Source organism: Myodes glareolus, chromosome 1 (genome assembly GCF_982192425.1).
Source record: "Myodes glareolus chromosome 1, mMyoGla1.1, whole genome shotgun sequence".
Taxonomy (NCBI): Eukaryota; Metazoa; Chordata; class Mammalia; order Rodentia; family Cricetidae; genus Myodes; species Myodes glareolus.
Genome location: NC_142026.1, coordinates 47599243 through 47622531, shown reverse-complemented (window position 1 = coordinate 47622531; position 23289 = coordinate 47599243). Strand labels below are relative to the sequence as shown.

Here is a 23289-nt window from a genome sequence, read left to right as displayed (position 1 = left end):
GGATATCTTGTAAGTAGTTGAGATTTGATGCTGAATAAAGTAGGGTTCTTCCTCTTGAGGAGTCTATGTTTTAGAAATAGCCAAATGGAAACATTGTTGGTAAGACACTGTACTTAAAATTCCCAAAGCAAACCTTTGAATTTTCTGTTTCAGAAAGGATGCTGATGCTATAGAACTCTAGCTGTGTTTTCTTGCAAGACAGTGAAAAATTACGTTCCATAGATTTTTTTTCCCCTTCTTAGAGCAGGTGTTTAAGTACTTGTATGTTTTCAAAAGAAATTGCTTAAGAACCCATTTTTTTTTCACCTAGTGGTTATAAAATTGGTAGGGTGAGGGTCAAGGGCTTTGGCTTTTGATATACAGGCTAAATCAAGAGTAAAAAGATGTGAATTGGCCTGGAAAGATGGTTTAGTGGTTGAGAGCACATGGCTCACAACAACCTGTAACTCCAGCTCCAGGGGCCTGATGCTTCTGGGATCCGAGGGTACTTGGAATCATGCACAAGCCTCCCCTTCACCACAATGAAAATAATAAAAGTGTTTAAAAAAAGATGTGAATCATAGCATAGCATAATTTTGACAAACCTTTTTCTAACTGCTTTTGTTTCCTACAGAGCATTGACTTATTTCTCATAGTTAAATAATCTGTGAATTGAATTAGTGCCTTATATCAGGAAAGAATGCTAGTGTTTTTAGTCAGGGCTGTGAATGCCAGCCTTCAGTGTATTTTCATCTTGATTTTAATATTCTACAGCATGCCCAGAAAAAAAATCAGTGTATTCCATCAAATTATTCATTAAAGAAACACACATATATTATCATTTTAAACCTTGTTTTACGAATTGGAAGAAAGGAAAAACATTTCATTGGCTTGTTACCATCATATTTGACTTGTTTCTTCTTTTTCTTTTCTTTTGTTTTGTTTTTTAAGACAAAGGTGTAGCCCTGGCAGCCCCGGAACTCGCTCTGTAGACTAGGCTGGCTTCTCCTGTCTCTGCCTCCTGACTACTGGGATTAAAGGCCCCACTGCCTGGCAATTTTTAGATTATTAGGTTAAGACAGTATTCCCTGTGTTCTAAGAAACAGTTATGTTATTATTAAGGACTTTGCAAGAATGCAGAATCACTTAGAACTGCTTTTCCCTTTGTATCTTCCTGTTTTGAGATTGTACTTTAATTACAACATTTTTCCCTTCCCTTTCCTCCCTTTACACCCTCCTATATACCCTACCTGCTGTTCTTCAAAGTCATGGGCTCTTTCTTCAGCAGTTATTACATAGCACGTGAATATATGTATTTATATATACATATACATGTATGTATTTCAAAATATACTCATCGAGTCTATATAATGTTACCTGTATATGTTTTCATGGCTAACTCTTTGTCACTGGATAACCGATTTATGTGCCTGAGGAAGGCCACCTCTTCTGCTTCCAGCTTTACCCAGTCACCTCTAGTTCTTTGTATAGGGTCAAGACCTTGTGTGTTGATCTCCATCCAGTTGGGAATGTTGATTGGTATCCTCTTTTAGTACACAGATGGGTATAGCTTCCCGTGTCAGGAAACACAGTCTCAGCAAATCCCTGACTAGACTCTTAGAATCATTCTGCCCCCACACTTCCTGGGCCTTAGGTATGGGTGTGTTTTGTAGATATATCCATTGGGACTGGGCTCCCCAACTCAACTTTGATTGATCATGGTTTCTTGTAGTCTTCTCCATCTGTTGCAAAGGAAAGTTTCCTTGATAAAAGTTAGAAACTATACTTTTCTGTAAGTGTAAGGACAAATGTTTATAGGTTGTTATTGGGAGTTGTGCTGGTTTACTAAATTAGTGGTTATAGATTCTTCTCCAGTAACCATGGTTTCACTAGTACTAATTAGTTAGCTAGGTTTCCAGTACCAGGTGTGGCTTCTTTCTTGTTATGTGGGTCTTTAAGTCCAATTAGATAGCAGTTGGTTACCTCCAAGGTATGTATGCCACTGCTGCACCCAGAGAGTTACTGTGCCTTGCTGATGGTTGATGTGGTTCATAGGTGATTGGGAACTTTGGTGCATTGTCTTCTTTATTACAGATTCCACACCAAGTCATCCATCGCAAGCAACACCAGCCCAGAAGAAGACGCCCAGTTCTTCATCTCGACAAAAAGATAAAATTAATAAAAGAAATGAACGAGGTGAAACGCCTTTACACATGGCTGCTATTCGAGGAGATGTGAAACAAGTCAAAGAATTAATAAGTTTAGGGGCAAATGTGAATGTGAAAGATTTTGCAGGTGAGACCTTAGTAATTCTGATACCCAGGAACTAAAATTGAAACATCCTGGCTATAACTTTAAAAGTGTATTTTATTCAAAGCTTGAATTATATATAAAACTTTGATCTTTATTACATTTCCATGTCACCAATTACTCAGATTTTTATCTATACAAATTACTGCTGTGTAATTATATAAATTAGTTTCTATTTTAGGTGATTTGAGCATATAATATTTTAATATGGTTAATTCACATAATTGTTTTAAGAATGTTTACTAACTTGAACACAAGGATCATAAGAGAGTGGTAATTATCTTTTCTATTTTAAAAAAATATACTTAATATCAATGGTGAATTTGGGAAAGTGGGCCATGTGCCACAGCATGCATGTGTAGTCAGTTTTCTCTTTCCACCGTGTGGAGTTTCCTCTGCTTTCCAGCCTTGCTCAGTCTTTTCACCAGCCTTGGTTGGTTTTAATTATGCAAGTAGCATAACTCTTAACTACTCTTAAGAATGCAAGCAGTCAGGGCTGGAGAGATAGCTCAGTGGTTAAGATCACTGACTGCTCTTCCAGAAGACCGAAGTTCAAGTCCCAGCACCCACATGGCAGCTCACAACTGTCTGTAATTCCAGTTCCAGGGGACCAGACACCCATGGTAAAACACCAGTGCACATAAAGTAAAAATAAATAAATTTTAAAAAGAATGCAGGCAGTCAGAGCATGTAAAAATAAAGAAACTCTCCTTATAATTGCACATGTCTCCCTTCTGTGCCTTTGGCTCCAATCAGATGTAACTTCACATATTATGCTCTTTTTTCTTCCCCTACACTTTTCTCTTCCACAAAATTATTAGCTACTTGGAAAAATATCCTTTCAGTTTATTTTCATAAACACACATAAAAATTAACATTTACATAATTACACATAGTCTTTAGAAAACATAAAATAATTCTGTGTCTATAATTCTGCAATTTACCTATAATGTTTGGCAAGTGTATGTGTGTGTTTCATTTTTAATAGCTTCAGATTTTATAGTGTGCCTTTGTTTTGTCTTGTTTGAGACAGGTTTTTTCTATGTAGCCATGGCTGTTCTTGAATATGCTATGTAGACTAGGATGGCCTCAGTCTCACAGATGTGCTTGTGCCTCTGCTGTCTGAATTAAAGATACGTGCTACCATGCCTGGCTTTTCCTAAGCAGTACTCTAGTGAACACTCTTAGAAATGTATTTGTACATAGTCATGAAGTATTTTAGTAGGATTGAAATTACTTATATTAAAGGAGATGCATATTATATATTATTTTAAATAATAGCAGCTTATCTACCAAAAATTATGTATCCATCAGTTTATATCTTCAAGTGTATATGAAAGCCAAGCAAAATGTCATACAGCTGTAAATCCCAGCAATTAAGGATGCCAAGGAAGGAAGATTGCAAATGTGAGGCTAGTCTTGGCTGCATAGAGATTTTAAAGTCAGACCCTCTCTCAACAACAGAAAAATAAATATATGAAGCAGTTCTTTCTTCACATCTTCATTAGAAATGGGTATTATCACACCTATAATTCCAGCACTTTGGAGTTGGAGGTAGAAGAATTTCTATAGAAGAGGAGATAGGAAGGGAGGGACGGAGAACTACAGAGAAGAGGGAAAGGAGAAAAAGGAGGGAACAACACACTGGTCCATTCCAGGAGAATGATACTCTTTATTATCTACCCAAAATATACTTTACTAATTCTCTAAAATTCCACATTTACAAATTTGTTTTAAAACATAATCTGAGACATGTATAAAAATCAAATAAGGGATAATGTTGAAACATTTTTTTTTCTAAATTAAAAACTTAGCAGTCAGCCACTTCCCCAGGATGGGAACTTGTAAAAATAAATAACAGTTTATCCAGTCAGTTGAGTACTGTGTCCTGCCCAGTTATATAGTTTGTACCTGTAGCTCTAGTGCTCAGGAGGACCCTGAGATGACTGAAGCCTTCCTGGGCTGCTGAGGGAGATGAAATCTGGAAAAAATCAAAACAGTATGTTCTAGAAAAACGTAGCTATAAAAGGAAACACCACAGAGCCAGGTAGTAGTAGTGCACACCTTTAATCCCATCACCCAAGAGGCAGAGGCAAGTGGATCTCTGTGAATTTGAGGCCAGCCTGGTCAACAGAGTAAGTCCCAGGACAGCCAGAAGAGAAAACCTGTCTTGAAAACCCAAAAACAAACCAAAAAAAAGAAAAGAAAAGGAAAGAAAAGAAAAAACCCACACCAATAACGAAAAACCCACTACTTCAGAGAAAGGATTAAACATCTGTAGCAAGCTTTCTTGTCGGACTGTTTTTGGACCACTAGCCTGCAAATAATGACGCAGACACTTACTGAAATGAAAGCTTGGCCTTAGCTTAGGCTTTTCCCCCAATTAACTCTTATAACTTAATTAACCCATTTTTTTTAAATGTATGTTCTGCCACATGGCTCAGTTACCTCTTCTTCGTACGGCAAATCCGACTCATTCTGAGTCTGCTGATATAATCCCACCTAGATTCCTCCTCCTAGTTCCTCTCTCTCTGCCTGGAAGTCCTGCCTGTGCTCTCCTGCCTAGCTATGGTCATTTAGTTAGCTCTGTATTAAACCAATCAGAAGGTGCCTGAGGCAGAGACACATCTTTATAGTGTAAAGAAATATTCCTCAACAAATAGCCATTCTTGTTTATGAATATGGGGAAGCTAGTAAGAATTACATGAGATTTTAAATATTTTTATACTTGTGTGATAGGATTATTATAGAATTACAGTGCTGTTTGTGTTTTTTAATGTTTTCTAGTATTTGATTAGTGAACATGTTTAATTATGAAAACAAAGTGACAGATCTATTTTTCTTAAAAGCAGTATTAAGTCTAGAAAAGATATGAGCATAATAAAGCATAAAACATAAAGGTTTTTTTTAACTGATTCTTATCAAAATTAACTCATTTTACCTCTTTTTAAAATATTTTATAGTTTTGATGATTATGAATTAAACCAAAGTAAAACTGAATAAAATTAGTTATTTTATATAATAATTTAGTTGCATTGAAACAGGTATTTCCTCAAACGAACCTTCTGCAAAATTGATGGTGTTCTTGATTATTTTAAATAGTTTATTCCTCTTTCCCTTTTCTTTCCATATCATGTGCAATTTAGAATTGATATGCAACATATAAATATGAATATAAAAAGCATATGTTTTGAACTCTTGTTAAATTTATATTCTTACTTTAGGATGGACACCTTTGCATGAAGCCTGCAATGTTGGATATTATGATGTCGCTAAAATACTTATAGCAGCGGGAGCAGATGTTAATACACAAGGCTTAGATGATGACACCCCCCTCCATGATTCTGCCAGCAGTGGGCATAGAGATGTGAGTATGGAGAACAAGTCATTGGTATATGTTCTCACAGAACAAAGGCTACCAGGAGTAATTGAGTACACTTCTCAGTGTCTGATTGTGAATTTCATTCATTGTTTGAGCACCTTATTCTTTTTTCTTTTCTTTTTTTATATTTTTTAACTTCTTATTTGTACTTAATTTGATTTAGTATTATTATTATTTTTATAAAATAAACCATGTTCAGCCAGGCAGAGTGGTGCACACCTTTAATCCTAGCACTTGAGGGCAGAGACTGGCAGATCTTGTTGAGTTTGAGGTCATCCTGGTTTACATAGTAAGTAGACCAAAGAGGGTTACAGAGTGAAACTCAAAAGAACTCCCCAAAATAAATAAAATGTGATTTAATTAATAATAAGTTAAACAATTTGATAAACATTTTTTCTCTCAGATAAATACTTTATAATACTTTCTTTAAATACATTTTAATACTTTGATCTGTCAGATAACTAGACGAAGTATGGCTGGGACACACACAGCAGAGGTAGGTCTGTGTTGTTTGTCTTTTTAAAAGTATTTACAACTGACAAAAGTTGGATTTGGAGTAAAAAGATGAGTTCACTTTTGCTTGGCCAATTTACTATGCTCTTAATGAAATACGTTAACCTCTCTTGTGAGTGTCCATCTCCTCATCTTATATTACTTTTAAAAAGAGGTTTCTTTTTATTTTATTTTATTTTCTTTAAAGCTTTTTTTAGTCAGGCAGTGGTGACTCATGCCTTTAATCCCAGCATTCAGAAGGTAAAGTCAGGCATATCTCTTTGAGTTCAAGGCCAGCCAGGGCTACACACACAGAGAAACCCTGTATGGGGGCTGGGGGAGCTTTTAAAAAATTTATCTGTGTAGTTTTGGTATTTTGTCTGTGTCTGTATACTATGTATGTGCAGTGCCTGTGAGGGCCAGAAGAAGGCATTGCAGCCCCTGGAACTGAATTGTTAGATGATTGTTGCCTTGTTGGTGCTGGAACCCAACCCAGATTGTCTGTGTGGCGAGGGCTTTTAACTGCTGCATTGTCTCTCCAGCCCTTAAAATTATACCTTCTAAAAGGGAATATTAAGAAGGAATAGAAGACACTGTACATGCAAGCAAACCTTGATATTGAAAATGTTAATGAAAACTTCAAGGAGGAAAACTCTAAAGTTACTTTTGTATTGCTGTACTTTATATATACAAAAATAATTTCTAGAAATGAAACGTGCTGTTTTTTTCATTATTTTCTGTAAGATATTTCCCCATCTTTCTCATTGGAGACATTGTAATGTTGACTGGTAAGATGGCTCAGTGAGTACATACACTGCATGATTGAGATTATACCTTGTGACTAAGACATATTTCTGTGACCTCAGTTTCTAAATATGCTCATAGCTGCACAGTATTTACAAAAGTTGACATTTGAGCTCGTATACTTTAAGTATTCAATAATGTTTGCAGCCCTTCTAGAAGGGCCTTGCTGTGCTCTGTTCAAGACTAAGAGTTTAAAAATATACATACATATATATTTCATTTCCATGCATATGAACACCATGTGTGTACAGGAACCTGCAAAGACAGAACGTGGTACACACATGTGGGTAGTTGTAAGTTACCATCTTGGTGCTGGGAGCTGATCCCAAGTCCTCTCCAAGAACAATAAGAGTTATTAACCACTGAGCCATTTCTTTAACTTTCACAGTTTAAGAAGTTTTGAGTACTGTTTTCTCCTTGTTCTTCTGTTTGTGCTTAAGAAGGAAGAAAAGAAAAGCTGCTAAACATTCTTATCCCTATATATCTGTACCGTGTTCTATGAACTAAAGCTAAGAAATAAGAAAGTATTTTTCCATTAAGAAAAAAATCATATCATCAAGGAGCATGTAAAACCTTCTCAGGAGGGGAAGTTGAAAAGAGCAGATCTATGAACAGGTCTAAGAGGTGAGGGTGGATGAGCGTTGACATAGCTTACCAGTAGAATAGTCGGTGCCCTGCCAGTCACAAGTACATGTGCCTTACACATCTTTATGCTGCTTTAATCCTAGTTCTATTTTGGTAGCTATTACTATTTATTTAATTATTTATTTTTAAGACGAGGTTTTTGTTATGTTTTGTTTTGTTTTGTTTGAGGGGATGAAGTGAACTTTATTGATGGTATTCAAGAGAGTAGGCTCCCCAAGCCCCTCCTGCTATCTGGGGGTCTGGGATGGAAACTGTGAGGGAGAGCTCAGTGTCAAGGGTTGAGTTAGTACAGGGACTGCTCAGCAGCCAAGGGCCTCTCTCACTGTGTCCTTGCTGGGGTGGGTGGTCCACGGCGGGCTTCTTACTCCTTGGAGGCCATGTAGGCCATGAGGTCCACCACTCGGTTGCTGTAGCCGAACTCATTGTCGTACCAGGAAATGAGCTTTACAAAGTTGTCATTGAGAGCAATGCCAGCCCCAGCATCCAAGGTGGAAAAGTGGGAATCACTGTTAAAGTCGCAGGAGACAACCTGGTCCTCAGTGTAGCCCAGGATGCCCTTTAGTGGGCCCTCGGATGCTTGCTTCACCACCTTCTTGATGTCGTCATACTTGGCAGCTTTCTCCAGGTGGCATGTCAGATCCACGACAGACACGTTGGGGGTAGGAACACAGAAAGCCATGCCCGTGAGCTTCCCGTTCAGCTCTGGGATGACTTTGCCCATAGCCTTGGCAGCGCCAGTGGATGCAGGGATGATGTTCTGGGCAGCACCATGGCCATCTCGCCACAGCTTCCCAGAGGGACCATCCACAGTCTTCTGGGTGGCCGTGATGGCTTGGACTGTAAGACGAGGTGTCTCTGTGTAGCCCTGGCTGTCCTGGGCCTCACTCTGTAGACCAGGCTGGCCTCAAACTCACTGAGATCTGTCTGCCTGTCTCTGCCTCCCAAGTACTGGAATGAAAGGTAGCTGCCACCACTACCACCCAGCTATATTTGTTATTTTTTGGCTTACAATTTTTACTTACCTTCTCATTTGTTACCTGTTATATTTTAAGCAATTTTAAGTTCATATAACTATTAAGTAGAGTGTTCATGTATGAGGTATCTGTAAAACGTTGGTTGTTTATGTTGAAAATTCTGTGGCATGTTTTTCATGCCCTTTACCTGCATTGATTGCTTTCTGATGATCATAGAAACCTTTCAACAGGATCAAGAATCTTTGTTTCTAGCCTCTCTACATACCCCTGGCTATCCTGAAACTCTCTATGTGGATCAGGCTGTGAAACCATCCTCCACCTCCCCTAACCCATCTCTTCAGTTCCACTCCCCCCATTTAAAATTTAAGGAGAACATTTCTTTATAGATGATGAGGTCTTCAGATGGAGTGAAGCTTAATGAAAGTAGAATTAGTGAAGGGAGAAGAAGAATGATGATTTTTGAGTAGATTTTTGAGTAGATATTCATGGATGTAGAATAGACGAAATAGCATTCAAATAGATATTGTGTTATCAAGAGAGTGGCCGGAGAGATGGCTCAGCAGTTAAGACCACATACTGCTCTTCTGGTTGCCTGATTGAGTTCCCAGCACCCACATGACAGCTCACGACCAAGTGTCACTCCAGCCACTCCCATGGGATCTGATGCCCTCTTCTGACCTCTTTGGACACCAGACAAGCAAGTGGTACACAGATAAATTTAAGCAAAACACTCATACACTTAAAAGAAGAGAGGGAGAATGGTTTGAAATAAACGGCGGGACTAAATATTCCTACTATTTAATGTTGCAGATAGTGAAACTGTTGCTTCGTCATGGTGGGAATCCATTTCAAGCTAATAAACATGGAGAGCGTCCAGTGGATGTAGCAGAGACAGAGGAGCTGGAGCTGCTGCTAAAAAGAGAAGTGCCTTTGTCTGGTGATGATGAGAGCTACACAGGTTTGTGTCTTTCTTGTTTTGACACAGTGTTTTGCTTCTTAGCCCAGGCCAGTCTCAAACTTGAAATCTTCCTGCCCCATTCTACTAAGTCCTGGGATTACAGGTGTGTACCACCAAGTCCAGCTGCAGTTTTAGCTCATGTGTATTCAGTCATGGTATTTTATAGAACATTCTGCACTGGTGTGTAATACATAAAATGAGTACCTTAAAATAATGCTAGCTAGTTATTCAATGCCTTGTAATTGCCTGTGGTGATGTAGTTACTAACCTTTGTGTGCTGTATACAGCTTATATGAATGCAGTCATAATACCATCTTTGTATTACCCTCTTTGTATTATGACTATGTAAGTTGCTGAACTAACCTTTTATTGCATCCAGTCTTACTGCAGAACCTCTCGCCATGCATACCTATCAACACTGCTGTTGTCATTTCTCCCCTTCTATTTGGTATTATGTTGCTACTAACAATATATTTTATCTTTCTTGAGATTAATAAGTCATCTTTACAATTTGTACTTTTGTAAATTAGGTGATTGAGCCATAATAAGAAATTTCTTTACAAATGTAACTTTTATTTATTATTACTAGTTTTTTGTTTTGTTTGTCTGAGCAGGGTCTTACTTCGTGTATCTGGCTGACCTTGACCTCGGCGCTCTGCCCACCTCTGTCTCCTGACTGCTAGGATTAAAGGCATCCACCACCATACCTGACTGCAAACTTAATTTCTAAAAAAGAGCAATTCAAAATAATTTTTGAGCTGGGGATGGGACCTATGGCCCTGTGCTTGTTAGGTAGCCCCTCGCCCCTCAGAGGAACATGTTACAAAATATTTGGTATATACTTAGAGTTTAAAAAAATACAGTTTGTGGATTTTATGGAAAAAAACGTTTTCCATGTTAAAGGAAGTTTTCTGGGTTGAAATTGGATATTTCAGGCAAAATTCAGTTAAAGAAAAAAAGGTATGACAAATGACAATGCCTTTTTTAAATTCTCAATTCTTATAAGTGAACATGTGATTTTTACATTAAATTTTATACAAGGGGTTAAATACCAAGGTGTAATTTTAGCCATTTACAGGAAGTAATAGTTTGAAAATAGTTTTAAGAAGAAAGTTTTTTCTCTTACGAAATAGTTATCATTCATGTGGAAGACTGACTATAAGAGAACGCACCTTCTGAGTATGGAATTGGTTGTCTTGGACAGAGGTAGTTGTACATGTACTCCATTGGCCAAGAAGTGCTGCCATATTGTGGATAAGGTAATAAAGGAGCCAAGGAATAAAGACCAGCAGTGATCACTGACTACATAGCTATCTTAAAATGACTTGAAACTGTCATCAGTTGATTATAGAAGAGGTTATGATTACAATTTAAACATCAAACAAAAACTAAAGCATTAGTGAAGATGAGACGACAGCAGTAAGTATAGTTAATTCAACAAGGGTACATTATGGGGCTGGAGTGGTGACTCATTGTGTAAGAGCCACTGGCTGTTCTTCCAGAACCTGGTTCTGTACCCAGCACCTCCCAACCAACTGTAATTCTAGTTCTAGGAGATCCAGCATCCTGTTATGGCTTCTATTGGCACCAGGTACACATGGTGCACTTAAATACATTCAGGTAAACACTCATACATAAAAGTAAATCAGTCTGTTTTTTGTGAAGGAGAATAGTATATAATTAGTTATAAAATACATTTTTAAAAAATACACAATGTGTTGTAAACATATTCACCTCAGTTCCTTAGCAATCTGTCTCTCACTCTGTCACCACTTCTCCCAACTTCATAACCTTGCTTTATTTTTTAAAATAATTGACTGAGTCCAATTTGTGCTGCACAGGTATTGAGGCACATGTACTAATGGGCATGTACTGATGCACATAACCTGGAGCTTAGTTGACCAGAGGGCCAAATCCATAATGAAAACTTAACTCTTTTGTGGTCAGTTTTTTTCTTTTTTTCTTTAACATTTATTTATTTCCTTTATATATGAGTGCTCTATATTCATGTACACCTTTATCCAAGAAGAGGGCATCAGATCACATTATAGATGGTTGTGAGCCACCATGTGGTTGCTGGGAATTGAACTCAGAACCTCTGGAATAGCAGCCAGTGCTCTTAACCACTGAGCCATCTCTCTAGCCCCATGTTTAGTTTTTCTAATAATGACAAACATCCTTCCATATATATTGTGTAACAGAATAGAAGTGGGTTTGTATTTACTCTATTAAGAATTTTAAAATAAGGGCTGGAGAGATGGCTCAGTGATTAAGAGCATTGGCTACATTTGTAAAGGACTCAGGTTCAATTCCCAGCAACCACATAGCAGCTCACAACTGTCTGTAATTCCAATTCTAGGGGATCTGAAACCCTTACACAGGCATATATACAGGCAGAACACCAATGTACATAAAAATAAATAAATTATTTAAAAAATTTAAAATAAGAAAAATGTCTTCTGATCTGCTTGAATAAATAAACTACAAAGGATAATAGATTAAAAAATATACCTAAAATATTTATTAATTTAAGTTATATATACTACCTGTATATACTCAATTACGTATATATTACTGTAAAATAATGCTGTTTGGATAGAGGTTTTGGTAGATTGTGTCTCAGTGGGTTAAGTTTCTGTTACTTGAAGACCTGAGTCTGGATTTCTGTCTCCTACAGAAAATACCAGGAAAGTGACATGGAGTGGGTGGAATCCTAGTGTGTGGGAGGAGTCGGAGAAGGAGCTCTGAAGTAGACTGCCTAGCTAGAGCAGACAAATTGTCAAGCCAGTATTCAAGGTGGGGAGTAATGAAGGGAGACATTCAATCTCAACCCCTATCACGAATATACATGCACATCATCATAAAAATACACCCCATACACGTGCATACTGTATGAAGACATACTGTGTATGAAGACATACACACACACACACACACACACACACACAAAACAAATAAAAAAAGACAACTGTTTGGATTTTTTATTGTTGTTCTCATGTGAAACTGTTTTAAAGATGGCTCAGCTAGTGGGTAAAGGTGCCTGCTGCCAAGCCTGCAACTTGAGTTTAATTCCTAGAACCCACATGGTGAAAGGAGAGAAGCAGCCTACAAAAGTTATCCTCTCACCTGTGTACATGCACTGTGGCAGTCACGTAACCACAACCATACACATAAACTTTGATTTTATCAGAAGGGTTGAAGAGCTGACTTAGCCATTACAGGCTCACAGTCAAAGCATCGTTCTTCACAGTGCTAGAAATCAAGCTTAGGCCCTAATGCACACAAGGAGGTCTGGCTGAGCACACCTCCAGCACACGCTCACATAGGCTTGACACTGATATTTATCACCACCACAGTCACCTGTTAGTATCTAAATGTTGTCTGGCTTTCATTGACAGTATTAAGTATACCACACTCAAAAACCTTGGTGGGGATCATTACTGCCCATTGCCGCTTGTCGTCTTTGTAAACTAGCCTCTTACGGTATGTTTTTAAAATTCTCTCTCTCTCTCTCTCTCTCTCTCTCTCTCTCTCTCTCTCTCTCTCTTTTGGACAGAGTATTATGTAGCCTGACCAGACCTCAAACTCACTATGTAGTCAGAATTTGTGATGTTGCACTCATGGTCCTCTTTCCTCCACCTTCCAAGTACTGTGATTGCAGGCATATGCCGCCATACCTGATTGTATTGGAGAACAAGCCCCCAGGCCTGTGAGAGTAAGCAAGCACTCTACTAATTGAGTATACATCCTTAGCCCCCAAATCTCAACATTTTATTATGAAAAATACTCAAGTGTATTAATTTTCAAGGAATTGTACATAGTAAGTACATATTATTTATGTTTACAGCAAGTATTATACAAAATAAATACCCTATACTCGTCAACTATATGTCCCAATTGTTAACTTTTATTGTATTTCCTTTATATTGCCATATTATCATCCATTGCTTTATCTAGCCTTGGCTGACCTGGAACTCACTATGTAGACCAAACTGAGCTCAAACTCAGATATTCTCATGCCTGTGCCTCTCACATGCTAGGATTAAAGGTGTGCATTACTATGTCCAGGGTACATCTTGTATTTTGATAGTTCATAATAAGATGCAGACAGCCCAGAATACTTGAGCATACATTTTATTAACTGAAGTTTAATATTCGTTAATGATTTCTTTTGTTAATAATTGTGTTGGGAAATACATAGGTCTATCATTCTTTGAGTTTTGAGAAATGACTAGACCTATATAATCATAAATAGAGGAGGAAGAACAAGTCAGTAATATGTCAGAGAAATTGAGTGGTTTCTTGACTGGGTAACCCAAATGAACATCATCAAAGAAAGAAGAGATGCACAGCGTGAGCCTCCAGATGTGAGTGCAGATGCACAGCGTGACCTCCAGATGTGGGTGCAGATGCACAGCGTGAGCCTCCAGATGTGAGTGCAGATGCACAGCGTGAGCGTCCAAATGTGGGTGTAGATGCACAGCGTGAGCCTCCAGATGTGAGTGCAGATGCACAGCGTGAGCCTCCAGATGTGAGTGTAGATGCATAACGTGAGCCTCCAGATAACTGTAGATTATCACCATCTGCACTTGTTATCATGAAGAATGTTCAGTGTTTTGTTTTTAAATAAAGCCAATTTAATGTCATAAAGATTAAGAATTGACAGTATATGGGACATGGGTCTAAATAGATGGCTCAGTGGTTAAGAGCACTGGCTGCTCTTGTAGAGAACCCAGGTTCAATTGCCAGCACCCACATGGCCGCTCACAGCAGTCTGTAATTCCAGTTCTAGGGGAGCTGATGCCCTCACCTAGTTTCTGAGAGCACTGCGCCCTCCCTCCATCCGCCCTCTCTCACAGACATACTTAAAAATGCATAAAAATTATTTTTAAAAAGGAATTGACAGTGTTAAAAGAGGCCAGCAAAAATAGCAGAACTGTTTTAGAATTTGAAAGACATAATTAAAAGGTAGCACCTGTTTTAGGCTAGAACCTCTACTGAAGGAGAAAAGTGAATGTGGAGAGCATCACTAGTCATATAACAAGTAATATATCTGTGTAATAGGGATGTGGCTGACAACAGCAAGGTATGTAAGGAGAATTTTTATCTTTTTCAAAGACACACACACGCACACACACACACACAGAATATGCATGGGAGTCAATGTCTACAGATGCCAGAAGGGGTTCTGATCCCTAGAAGCTGAAGTTACAGACAGTTGTGAAGTGCTAGCAAGCAAATTTTAGTACTCTGCAAGAATAGTATGTGCATTTAATGGCAAAGCTGTAGTTTTTAAATCTTGAGAGCTATTCTTTTTTGGTTTTTCAAGACAGGGTTTCTCTGTGTAGCCTCGAGTGTCCTGGAACTCGTACTGTAAACCAGACTGGCCTCAAACTCAGAGTTTCTCCTGTCTCTGCCTCCCAAGTACTGGAATTAAAGGAATGCTCTACCACCATCAGCTAAATAGGTTCTTTTTATTATTTTGAAAATTAGTTTTTCAAGACAGGGTTTCACTCTGTAACCTTGGTTGTCCTGGAACTCATTCTGTAGACCAGGCTGTCCTTGAACTCAGATAGTTTCACCTTCCTCTGCCTCTTTTTATTTTATTTTATTTTTTTAAACATCATTGTGTTTCCAGTTGCACCTTTTTTTAAAACTTTATTTAATTTTATTTCATGTGCATTAGTATAACGATGTCAGATTCTCTGGAACTGAAGTTACAGACAGCTGTGAGCTGCCATGTGGGTGCTGGGAATTGAACCTGGGTCCTCTGGAAGAGCAGTCAGTGCTCTTAACCACTGAGCCACCTCTCCAGCCCCCCTTCCTCTGCCTCTTAAGTGCTACGATTAAAGGTGTGCACCACAACCCACTTGAGATCTATTCTTAGGAAATACTGAAGTATTTATGAATAAAGGATTCTAGTGTCTGAAATTACTCTAACCTATACTTCAAGTATAAAAGTAGATGGATAGATAACCAAAAAATAGTGTTGTGAAGCAGGGGTGTACAATATTAATCATAGGCAAATCTGGTTAAAAGATATGTAGTATTTAGTAATTTCAATTTTTTTAAACTTTTGAACTTTGTAATTATTTTTAAGTAAAGTTTAAAATATTTACCAATACAGAGTGAAAGACGGCTCCATGGCTAAGAGCACATACTGTTCTTGCAGAGAATCTGAGTTCAGTTCCCAGCACCCATGTCAGGTGGCTCAGAACACCAGTAACTCCAGCTCCAGAGATGATCTGATGTCTCTGGCCTCCACAAGCACCTGCACTCTGATACACAGACACACACTATTAAAATGTCCTTGCTCTTGTAAAAGCAGTGAGTAATATAGTTACAATAATTGTTGGCTCCCATGTGGTCTTAAGATATTTTCTACTAAGAAAGAAAGAAAGAAAGAAGGAAGGAAGGAAGGAAGGAAGGAAAGAAAGAAGGAAAGAAAGAAAGAGAGAAAAGGAAAAGAGAAAAAAAATCAAGACTTTTTAAGAGAACGGTTATTCCTTGACAGAGCATGTACATGAGATGAGTTTGGAATGCTGTTTCTCTTCAGAGTTAGGTTATTAAAGACTAGTGCGAGGTCTTGTTCAAAGACCTCAAGAGACTACTTGAAGTAGTTCCCACTGGCCAACAGTGACATAATGTCTTGTTTAATAAGATTAATTGCAAAGTTTAAGAACTCATATATTTAAATCCATGGGTTTATAATGATAATTTTAAACATTAATGTGTATTAATCAGAGATTGCTAAAGAACCAGTTTATTTTTTTTTTAATTAACCAAGTAAACAGAAAAAAAATCATTATCTTGCCTAATCTACAAGTGTCCTAAAACTGGGAAACTTCTTTGTATTAAGAAGTATCTTTAGTCTCTGGAGAAATGGCTCAGAGGTTAAGAGCATTTACTGTTCTTCCAGAGGTCCTAAGTTCAATTCCCAGCAACCACATGGTGTCTCAAAACCATCTGTAATGAGATCTGGCACCCTCTTCTGGCATGCAGGCATAGATGCAGACAGAACTCTACATAATAATAAATCTTTAAAAAAGAAAAAAAAATATCTTTAGAAAATGAACCGTGGTTAAATATGTGGGAAAATATGACCATGTTTGCAACCCTGAGCTATTAATATAGCTAAGCATTGGACATCAGCAATTACTACCATTAAATAAAAAGCAAGAATAAAAGTGCCTCATGTTTCTGATAAAAGAAGTCTGTCAAAGGGAACAGATTTTCCTGTCTTAGGTGCTCAGGACCCAGCTGCACTCTAAGAGGAATGTGTTGAACTGCAGTAGGAGTGTACAGTCCGCAACATCAAGGTTGTAGCAACCTAAGCAGATTTTGTTCTATGCAGACTCACTGGGTGGAAAAGAAAAGGAGAACCTGTACCCACCCCTGAAATAGTTTGAAATGCACGTTGAACTTTAGAGAAAATAAGCAACATTAAAAATTTACGCATGGCTTACATGGGTGATTTGTTCTCCATGAGAAGTTTACCTAAAACTCAGTCAAAATAAATAGCACTTGTAAGATTCAGGATGCTGATAAATTATTTAGACATTTAGTTGTTCATTATATGTAGAGGAGGAACAGGGCATGTGTTCCATGCCATGAATGTGAAGGTCAGAAGACACTTTCAGAAATAGGTTCCAGGGATTACACTCCAGTTGTAAGAATGGTAGGAAGCCCCTCTTCTGGATGAGGTGTGTGTGTGTGTGTGTGTGTGTGTGTGTGTATGTGTGTGTACGTGTGTACATGTGTACATGTGTGCACGCATATGTGTATATCACATATACTAATTCTTAAGATGAGGGGTGTTATATAGTTATATACCACATAATAGGTATTATATCATTTTTGAGAAAGGAACAAGCAGTTGCAACAGTTTTCCAGTGTTTTCACCTACTTCATAGACTAGTTAATTATAGGAGGAAAGTGGAGGTGAAAAAAAGAGGAAATATAACAGTAATATTTACAATATTACTAATATTATATTATTGCTACTATAATAGTATTATAAAAATAAGGAGGAAATATAACAGTAAAATTATGGTATCAATCAGTATTTGAAAGAAGTAATATTAAAGGAGCTAAACTATAGGTAAAATTATAAAAGTGGCAACTTTTATCTCTTTGCTATGTAGTAGAAAATGTAAATTTAATGTGTAAAGTACTTAGATACTGCTCAATAAGCAGAGACTGACCCTGGAGAGTATATCAAGGTTCTCTCTCACAAGAGTCCAAGGACTGTGTATGTAGATGACTTAGTCCAGTGTACTAGCTGAGACTGTGAAACCCGCTAGGTAGCAGACAGGCTTCTTTCCAGAGCTTCAACTGCTTTCTAGGAAAAGTTACCTTACCTTCTTCCTGCACCATGAGCTGCCACTTGGATTACTCTATGTCAGGGTGCTGTGCACTGATAAAAAAAAGTCAGCAACCCTTCAGGGTTGCCTGGAGATATGAGAGAGCCGTCAGCTTAAGTGAACACAATTTAACCCCAGTAAATAAAGGAACTAGAGGAAAATCTAAGTTTGACATTAAAAATGGTCAGAGAAATTCTGATGCTCTACAGATAGTCTTAGAAATAGCACGTGCTTCCAGCTTGCAAGAGGACAGGAAACTTACTAGTTCCAGGTCCAGCCTGGACCACAGGGCAAGATGGGTCTAGAAATCAAAGTTTGGAGTCAGGACAGTTGGTAAACTGTTACCTATTCCTAGCATGTGTGAGGCTCAAAGTTCAGTCTACAATAAAACACAGACACCTCAACAAATGCAATATTTGTAGAAGCTAACAAGACATTGTAATTCAGTAAGTAAATGAATTAAACCATTAAATTGTTATTTCAGAAAATAAAGTAAAGCAAATAAATAAGTAAATTAATAAAAATAATTAAATGAATGAATAAATAAATAAATAAAAGTAAAGTAACAGATCCAGTGAACCTAAAGAACTTGAAAACTAAATTTATAGAAATTTAAAATACCTGGACAAGTATAAATTAACTTGTGAGACAAACAAAAAACAGAGAACTGCAAGTGTTTTAAAAACCTAGCAGCTGAGCATGGTAGTACATGCCTTTAATTCTAGCACTTGAGGCAGAGGCAAGAGGGCAGATCTCCATGAGTTCAAGGCCAGTCAGGGCTACATGGTGAGACCCTGTCTCAAGAAAGGGGAAAGAAAGAAGACTCAGAAAAGCATAGTGGTACATACTTTCCTTGCCTTGGAAGAATAAACCAACTAATAAGAGTGGTCACCTAACAAAAGGATGGAATTTAAAAGGCAGGGAAGAAGCCAGGCAATGGTGACACATGCCTTGTATCCCAGCACTCAGGGAAGCAGAAGCAGGTCGATCTCTGTGAGTTCAAGGACAGCTTGGCCTACATATTGAGTTCCAGAATAGTGAAACCCTGTCCCAACCCTCCCCCCCCCAAAGGCAGGGAAGTGAGTGAATTATTGCTGTTCTTCTGGATGTCTGTCAACAGTTTAACAGAGTACAAGAGACCTTAATTTAGAAATGAATCCTAAAGTATTTGTGGGTGAGATGATAGGGGCAAGGTATGTCTCAAGTGCTAAAGATATATGGTGAATGCAAGTGTGAGATATGTAGAAACTGATTGTTAGGAAGCAGAATAGCTCTAGGTTATACTTTCGTGTCATTTGAATTTTACTACACAAAGATTTTTTTAATTTTTAAATTTTATTCATTACTTAGAGAGCATGGATATGAAAATGTGTGTGTGTTCATGAAACTCATATGGAGGTCATAGGACAACTTGCTAGAGTTGTCTCCTTCAGCCATGTGGGTCCAGGGATTTACTCAAGCCATCAAGTTTGGTGGCATGTGTCATTTGTGTTAGTAGCTGAGTCATCTTATTGGCCCACCTTCGCAAAAATATTCTTGAAATACTTAAATTAGCTACGCACACTGCTAGGAATACTAGGAGTGCTAGTTGCCGGGATTTCTGTCCTGCCCAGTTCCTGCAATCGTTAAGTCCCAAAGAAATCACACAGAGGTCTATATTAGTTATAAACTGGCCCATTAGCTCAGGCTTCTTATTAACTCTTATAACTTACATAGCCCATTATTAGCCCATTATTCTTGGTCTGTGTTAGCCATGTGGCTCAGTACCTTATTCAGCGGGGCAGTCACATCTTGGCCTCTTCTGTGGTTGGGTCAGGACTGCAGAGGAATGGGCTTCCTTCTTCCCCAAATTCTCCTGTTCTCATTGACCCACCTCTACTTCCTGTCTGGTTGTCTCACCTATACTTTCTGCCTGGCTACTGACAAATCAGCATTTATTTAAAATATAATTGACAGAATACAGACCATTTTCCCACACCAGAGTACCTATTACAATACTCTTTTTAATGGCAAATTTTTTATTAGATTTTTTAAAAAAAATAATACCAATCCAAATTCCCACTTCCTCTTCTCCCAATTCCTCCACACACCCTCCTACCCCACCCCCTCAAATCCTAAGAGAAGGCAAGGCACCTTGCCCTGTGAAAAGTCCAAGGCCCTCCCCATTACATCTAGGCTGAGCAAGGTATACATCCAAAGAGAATAGGATCCCAAAAAGCCAGTACACGCAGCAGAGACAAATCCCAGTGCCATTGGCAAAAAGTTTTTAAAATATGCAAGCATCACTAGGAGATTGATTAAAAACTCAAATATGTTGATGGTGTGCTTTGAGTTGCAGCTGCTTGGAAAGATTTTCATGTGTATTAGGTTAAGATGAATAATCATATTTTGTAGCTAATTTTTATAAAGTGACCAACATTATTTGGTGTTCAATTTGGTTTGGTTTGGTTTAGTTTGGTTTGATTTTGCAGTATCAAACCCAGACCGTCACACATGTTAGGGAAGTACTTCATTCCTGAACTACATCCCTAGTCATGAGTATTGCTTTTAAACCTGTCTGTATGCTTATCTATGTACATAAAACATTTCTGTGTGAAATATTGCAAGGAATTGGAATCTGGAAAGGAATTATGCTAGAGTGCTCATGAAGTTATACTGAAGTATAGAGCTAGAAGCTACAGAAGTAGCCCTGGATTATTTTTTTAAAAATTATATATATGGGTGTTTTGCCTGCTTGCGTGTTTATGTATTGCATGTATGAGCACTATTTGTGCGCTTGGTGCCCAAAGAAGCCAGAGGTAGCGTTGAATCCCCTTGGACTGGAGTTGCAGGTTGTGAGCCTCCATTTGGGTGCTGGGAATTAAGCACAAGTCCTCTGGAAAAGCAGCCGGTGCTCTAACTAACGGGCTATCCCTCCAGACCCTTATTAATTTTTAGTAGTCTGTTGTTTTCACACCTGAAATTCAAGTATAATATAGTCTAACTGCATTTCATGTAACCTGTTTTTAGTAAAATTACAAATGATCTTCACTGCTAGATCCTTTAGAAGTAGTTTAGATATTTTCTGTTCAAACTGGAAGTTGAAAATGCTTGTTTACTTTTCTAATGTCTTGATGTCTGGGACTTAATTCCCTTTGACTTTCTATCACTTTCCTAGACTGCTTTATTCCAAGTTTGTTTGTAGACATTTATCTTCTTTTCCTTGATTCATGTGTGGCCTTCTCAAATATTTCCCTTATGGACCCTCTTCTCTTAACAGTCTACCAGATGAGTTCAGCACACGTCATCATTTTAAACTACCACTTACATATTAAGAACTTCCAGACATATCTTTCAATCCCAGACTTTTCTCTAAAACTTCAAAAACGTAGTTTAGTTGCGGCTGGATATTGCCACATGTTCCCTCAGTGAAACCTCAGAAATCAACACACACATGAAACTTACTTCTCCCATTTGTAACACTATGGTTTTTCCTTTCTTAATGATGACATCACTCAGCTGTACTTGGAAGCCAACCTAACTATCGTTTCTTTTCCTTCCATTTAAGTTTTATCTTACCACTCTTTCTGAACACCTTCTATGTGGTAGGCGTTGTTTAAGCACTGTAAATAGAGCTGGTTAAGAAAAGAGGTAATAATATAATAGTTCCAATATTTCCAGTCAGTTTTTACATTCAAACCGTTTGCAAATCTGTCTGTTACCTAAAAGCTGGAGGTCTTTTATACGTCCTCCCCGCTGTATGGAATCAGGATTTATCAGTTGAAATTCATTATTTTTAATGAGAAAGTAAGAAAAATTTTTTTTAGGTAGAACGTTTTATATGCAATGTTCTAGTATTGCTGTGAACTCTTTAATTTTGATTCTTCAAGAAGCTACAGCTTTATAATGCAGCTTGTGTTAAAAAAAATCTTGCATAGAACAAAGTGCTGCAACAAGTTTTTCGGATAAAAGCATTTTGTTTGAACATACATGTTTTAATTAGAGTAGGACAAATCTTCTAAAACCTTTTTTATTTTTCACTAGTACTATTTCCTGTGTTCATCAGCTATGTATTGATTTTTCAGAATATTTATTTTCCACATGGTGAATGTGCCTGAATTATTGCTTGATCAAAGTGCCTCAAGGAATGATGCAAAAATTGTCAGTAAGTATCGTACAAAGATTTTGGAGTTGCTGAAGACTGATGAAAATAACCCAAATTTTATTCTTTAATTTACATGAGGTCCTTATTAAACTTAACATTATCAATCTTTAACCAATCAAAATTCAGAAAGCATTATTTAATGAAGAATTAGTTTAACTGCCCATAGATGTTTGTGTGTGAAAGTCCCACAGCATCATTATCCCTCAGATGTGCCATCCATGTGACAGATACACTTTGAAGGTTACAAAATTAGAAGATAACCGAACCTGTCAATTTCACACCTTAAATAAACTAGGAGTAACAGTGTCATATATGTAGCATTTCAGATGCATTTTATTCCCCAAAATATTGTGTTTTGTATCAGTTCTGCTCAAAGTAGCTGTCCAATAAACACTGTGCTGTTAAACCAGTCCACCAATCCCCACGATAAGTAACCTGTGCCAGAATGTCTTTAATGCATTGCTCTTTTTTGTCACTTGGGAAAGTGCTGTGAAGAAGTGTCAGCTGATAAAAACAGTATATATTTAGTGATGGAATTGTGTCATCAATTTATTTCCATTTTTGGTGCAATATCCAATTTTCTAACAGTATTTCTATCCTATTTTCTGAACAGTATAATCAGTAGACTGGCCTCAGGGAATGAATTACTGCAGTTTGAGTAGCAGTTTTATATCATGCCCAGATATTTATGATAATACTGCAGGAGTACATGTCCTGGTTATTTGGATACAGGTGTGTGTTATAAATTTTCTTAATTTTTTAGTTCTTTGTCCCCTTATCCTCAATATGTACCTTTTCTGTTTGGTTTGGTTTGTTTTTTTCTAGAAAGAGCCTCCTGGCTGGCTTTGAATTTGCAGTGTAGACCAGGCTGGCCCTGAACTCATAGAGATCTACCTTCCTCTGCCTTCCAAAACTGGGAGGTGTGTGCCACCACTCCTGGCCTGTTTCCTGGTCTTACTCAATGTTAGCTTAAGTGCAAAAATTATTTCTCTCTGTTCAAAATCCTACCAAATAGTAGTACTTACTACATATAATTTTCTTGTTGTTATGCTAAGAATTCGGTCATACCCAGCCAGACCTTGCTCATGAATTATAATTTTAGTATGGGGAAGTCTGTCACATAGCGCCCCCTCCATTCTCTCCAAGACTCACTAGTTATCTAAGCAGAGATTTTGTTAAATGAGCCTTTTCATTTAAGGAGTTCCCAGTGAACACATTTTGAAATGCCTGTCATTGTT

At 37.7% G+C, this 23289-nt stretch overlaps 1 protein-coding gene and 1 pseudogene across 4 annotated transcripts in view; one reads left to right on the top strand and one right to left on the bottom strand.

Annotated features, from left to right (window-relative positions):
• Ankrd12 (ankyrin repeat domain 12) overlaps positions 1 to 23289 on the top strand; it is a 110873-nt gene that overhangs the window by 40728 nt on the left and 46856 nt on the right. For 3 of the 4 annotated variants that reach the window (XM_048442091.3, XM_048442094.3, XM_048442092.3), the window contains 3 exons: positions 2074 to 2274; positions 5514 to 5656; positions 9397 to 9544. In XM_048442091.3, coding sequence (XP_048298048.3) covers positions 2074 to 2274; positions 5514 to 5656; positions 9397 to 9544 — 492 coding nt within the window. Of the gene's footprint in view, positions 1 to 2073; positions 2275 to 5513; positions 5657 to 9396; positions 9545 to 21971; positions 22052 to 23289 lie in introns of those variants that run through there. The other variant, XM_048442096.3, reaches the window with a different exon arrangement.
• On the bottom strand, positions 7786 to 8364 carry LOC146896078 (glyceraldehyde-3-phosphate dehydrogenase pseudogene; annotated as a pseudogene).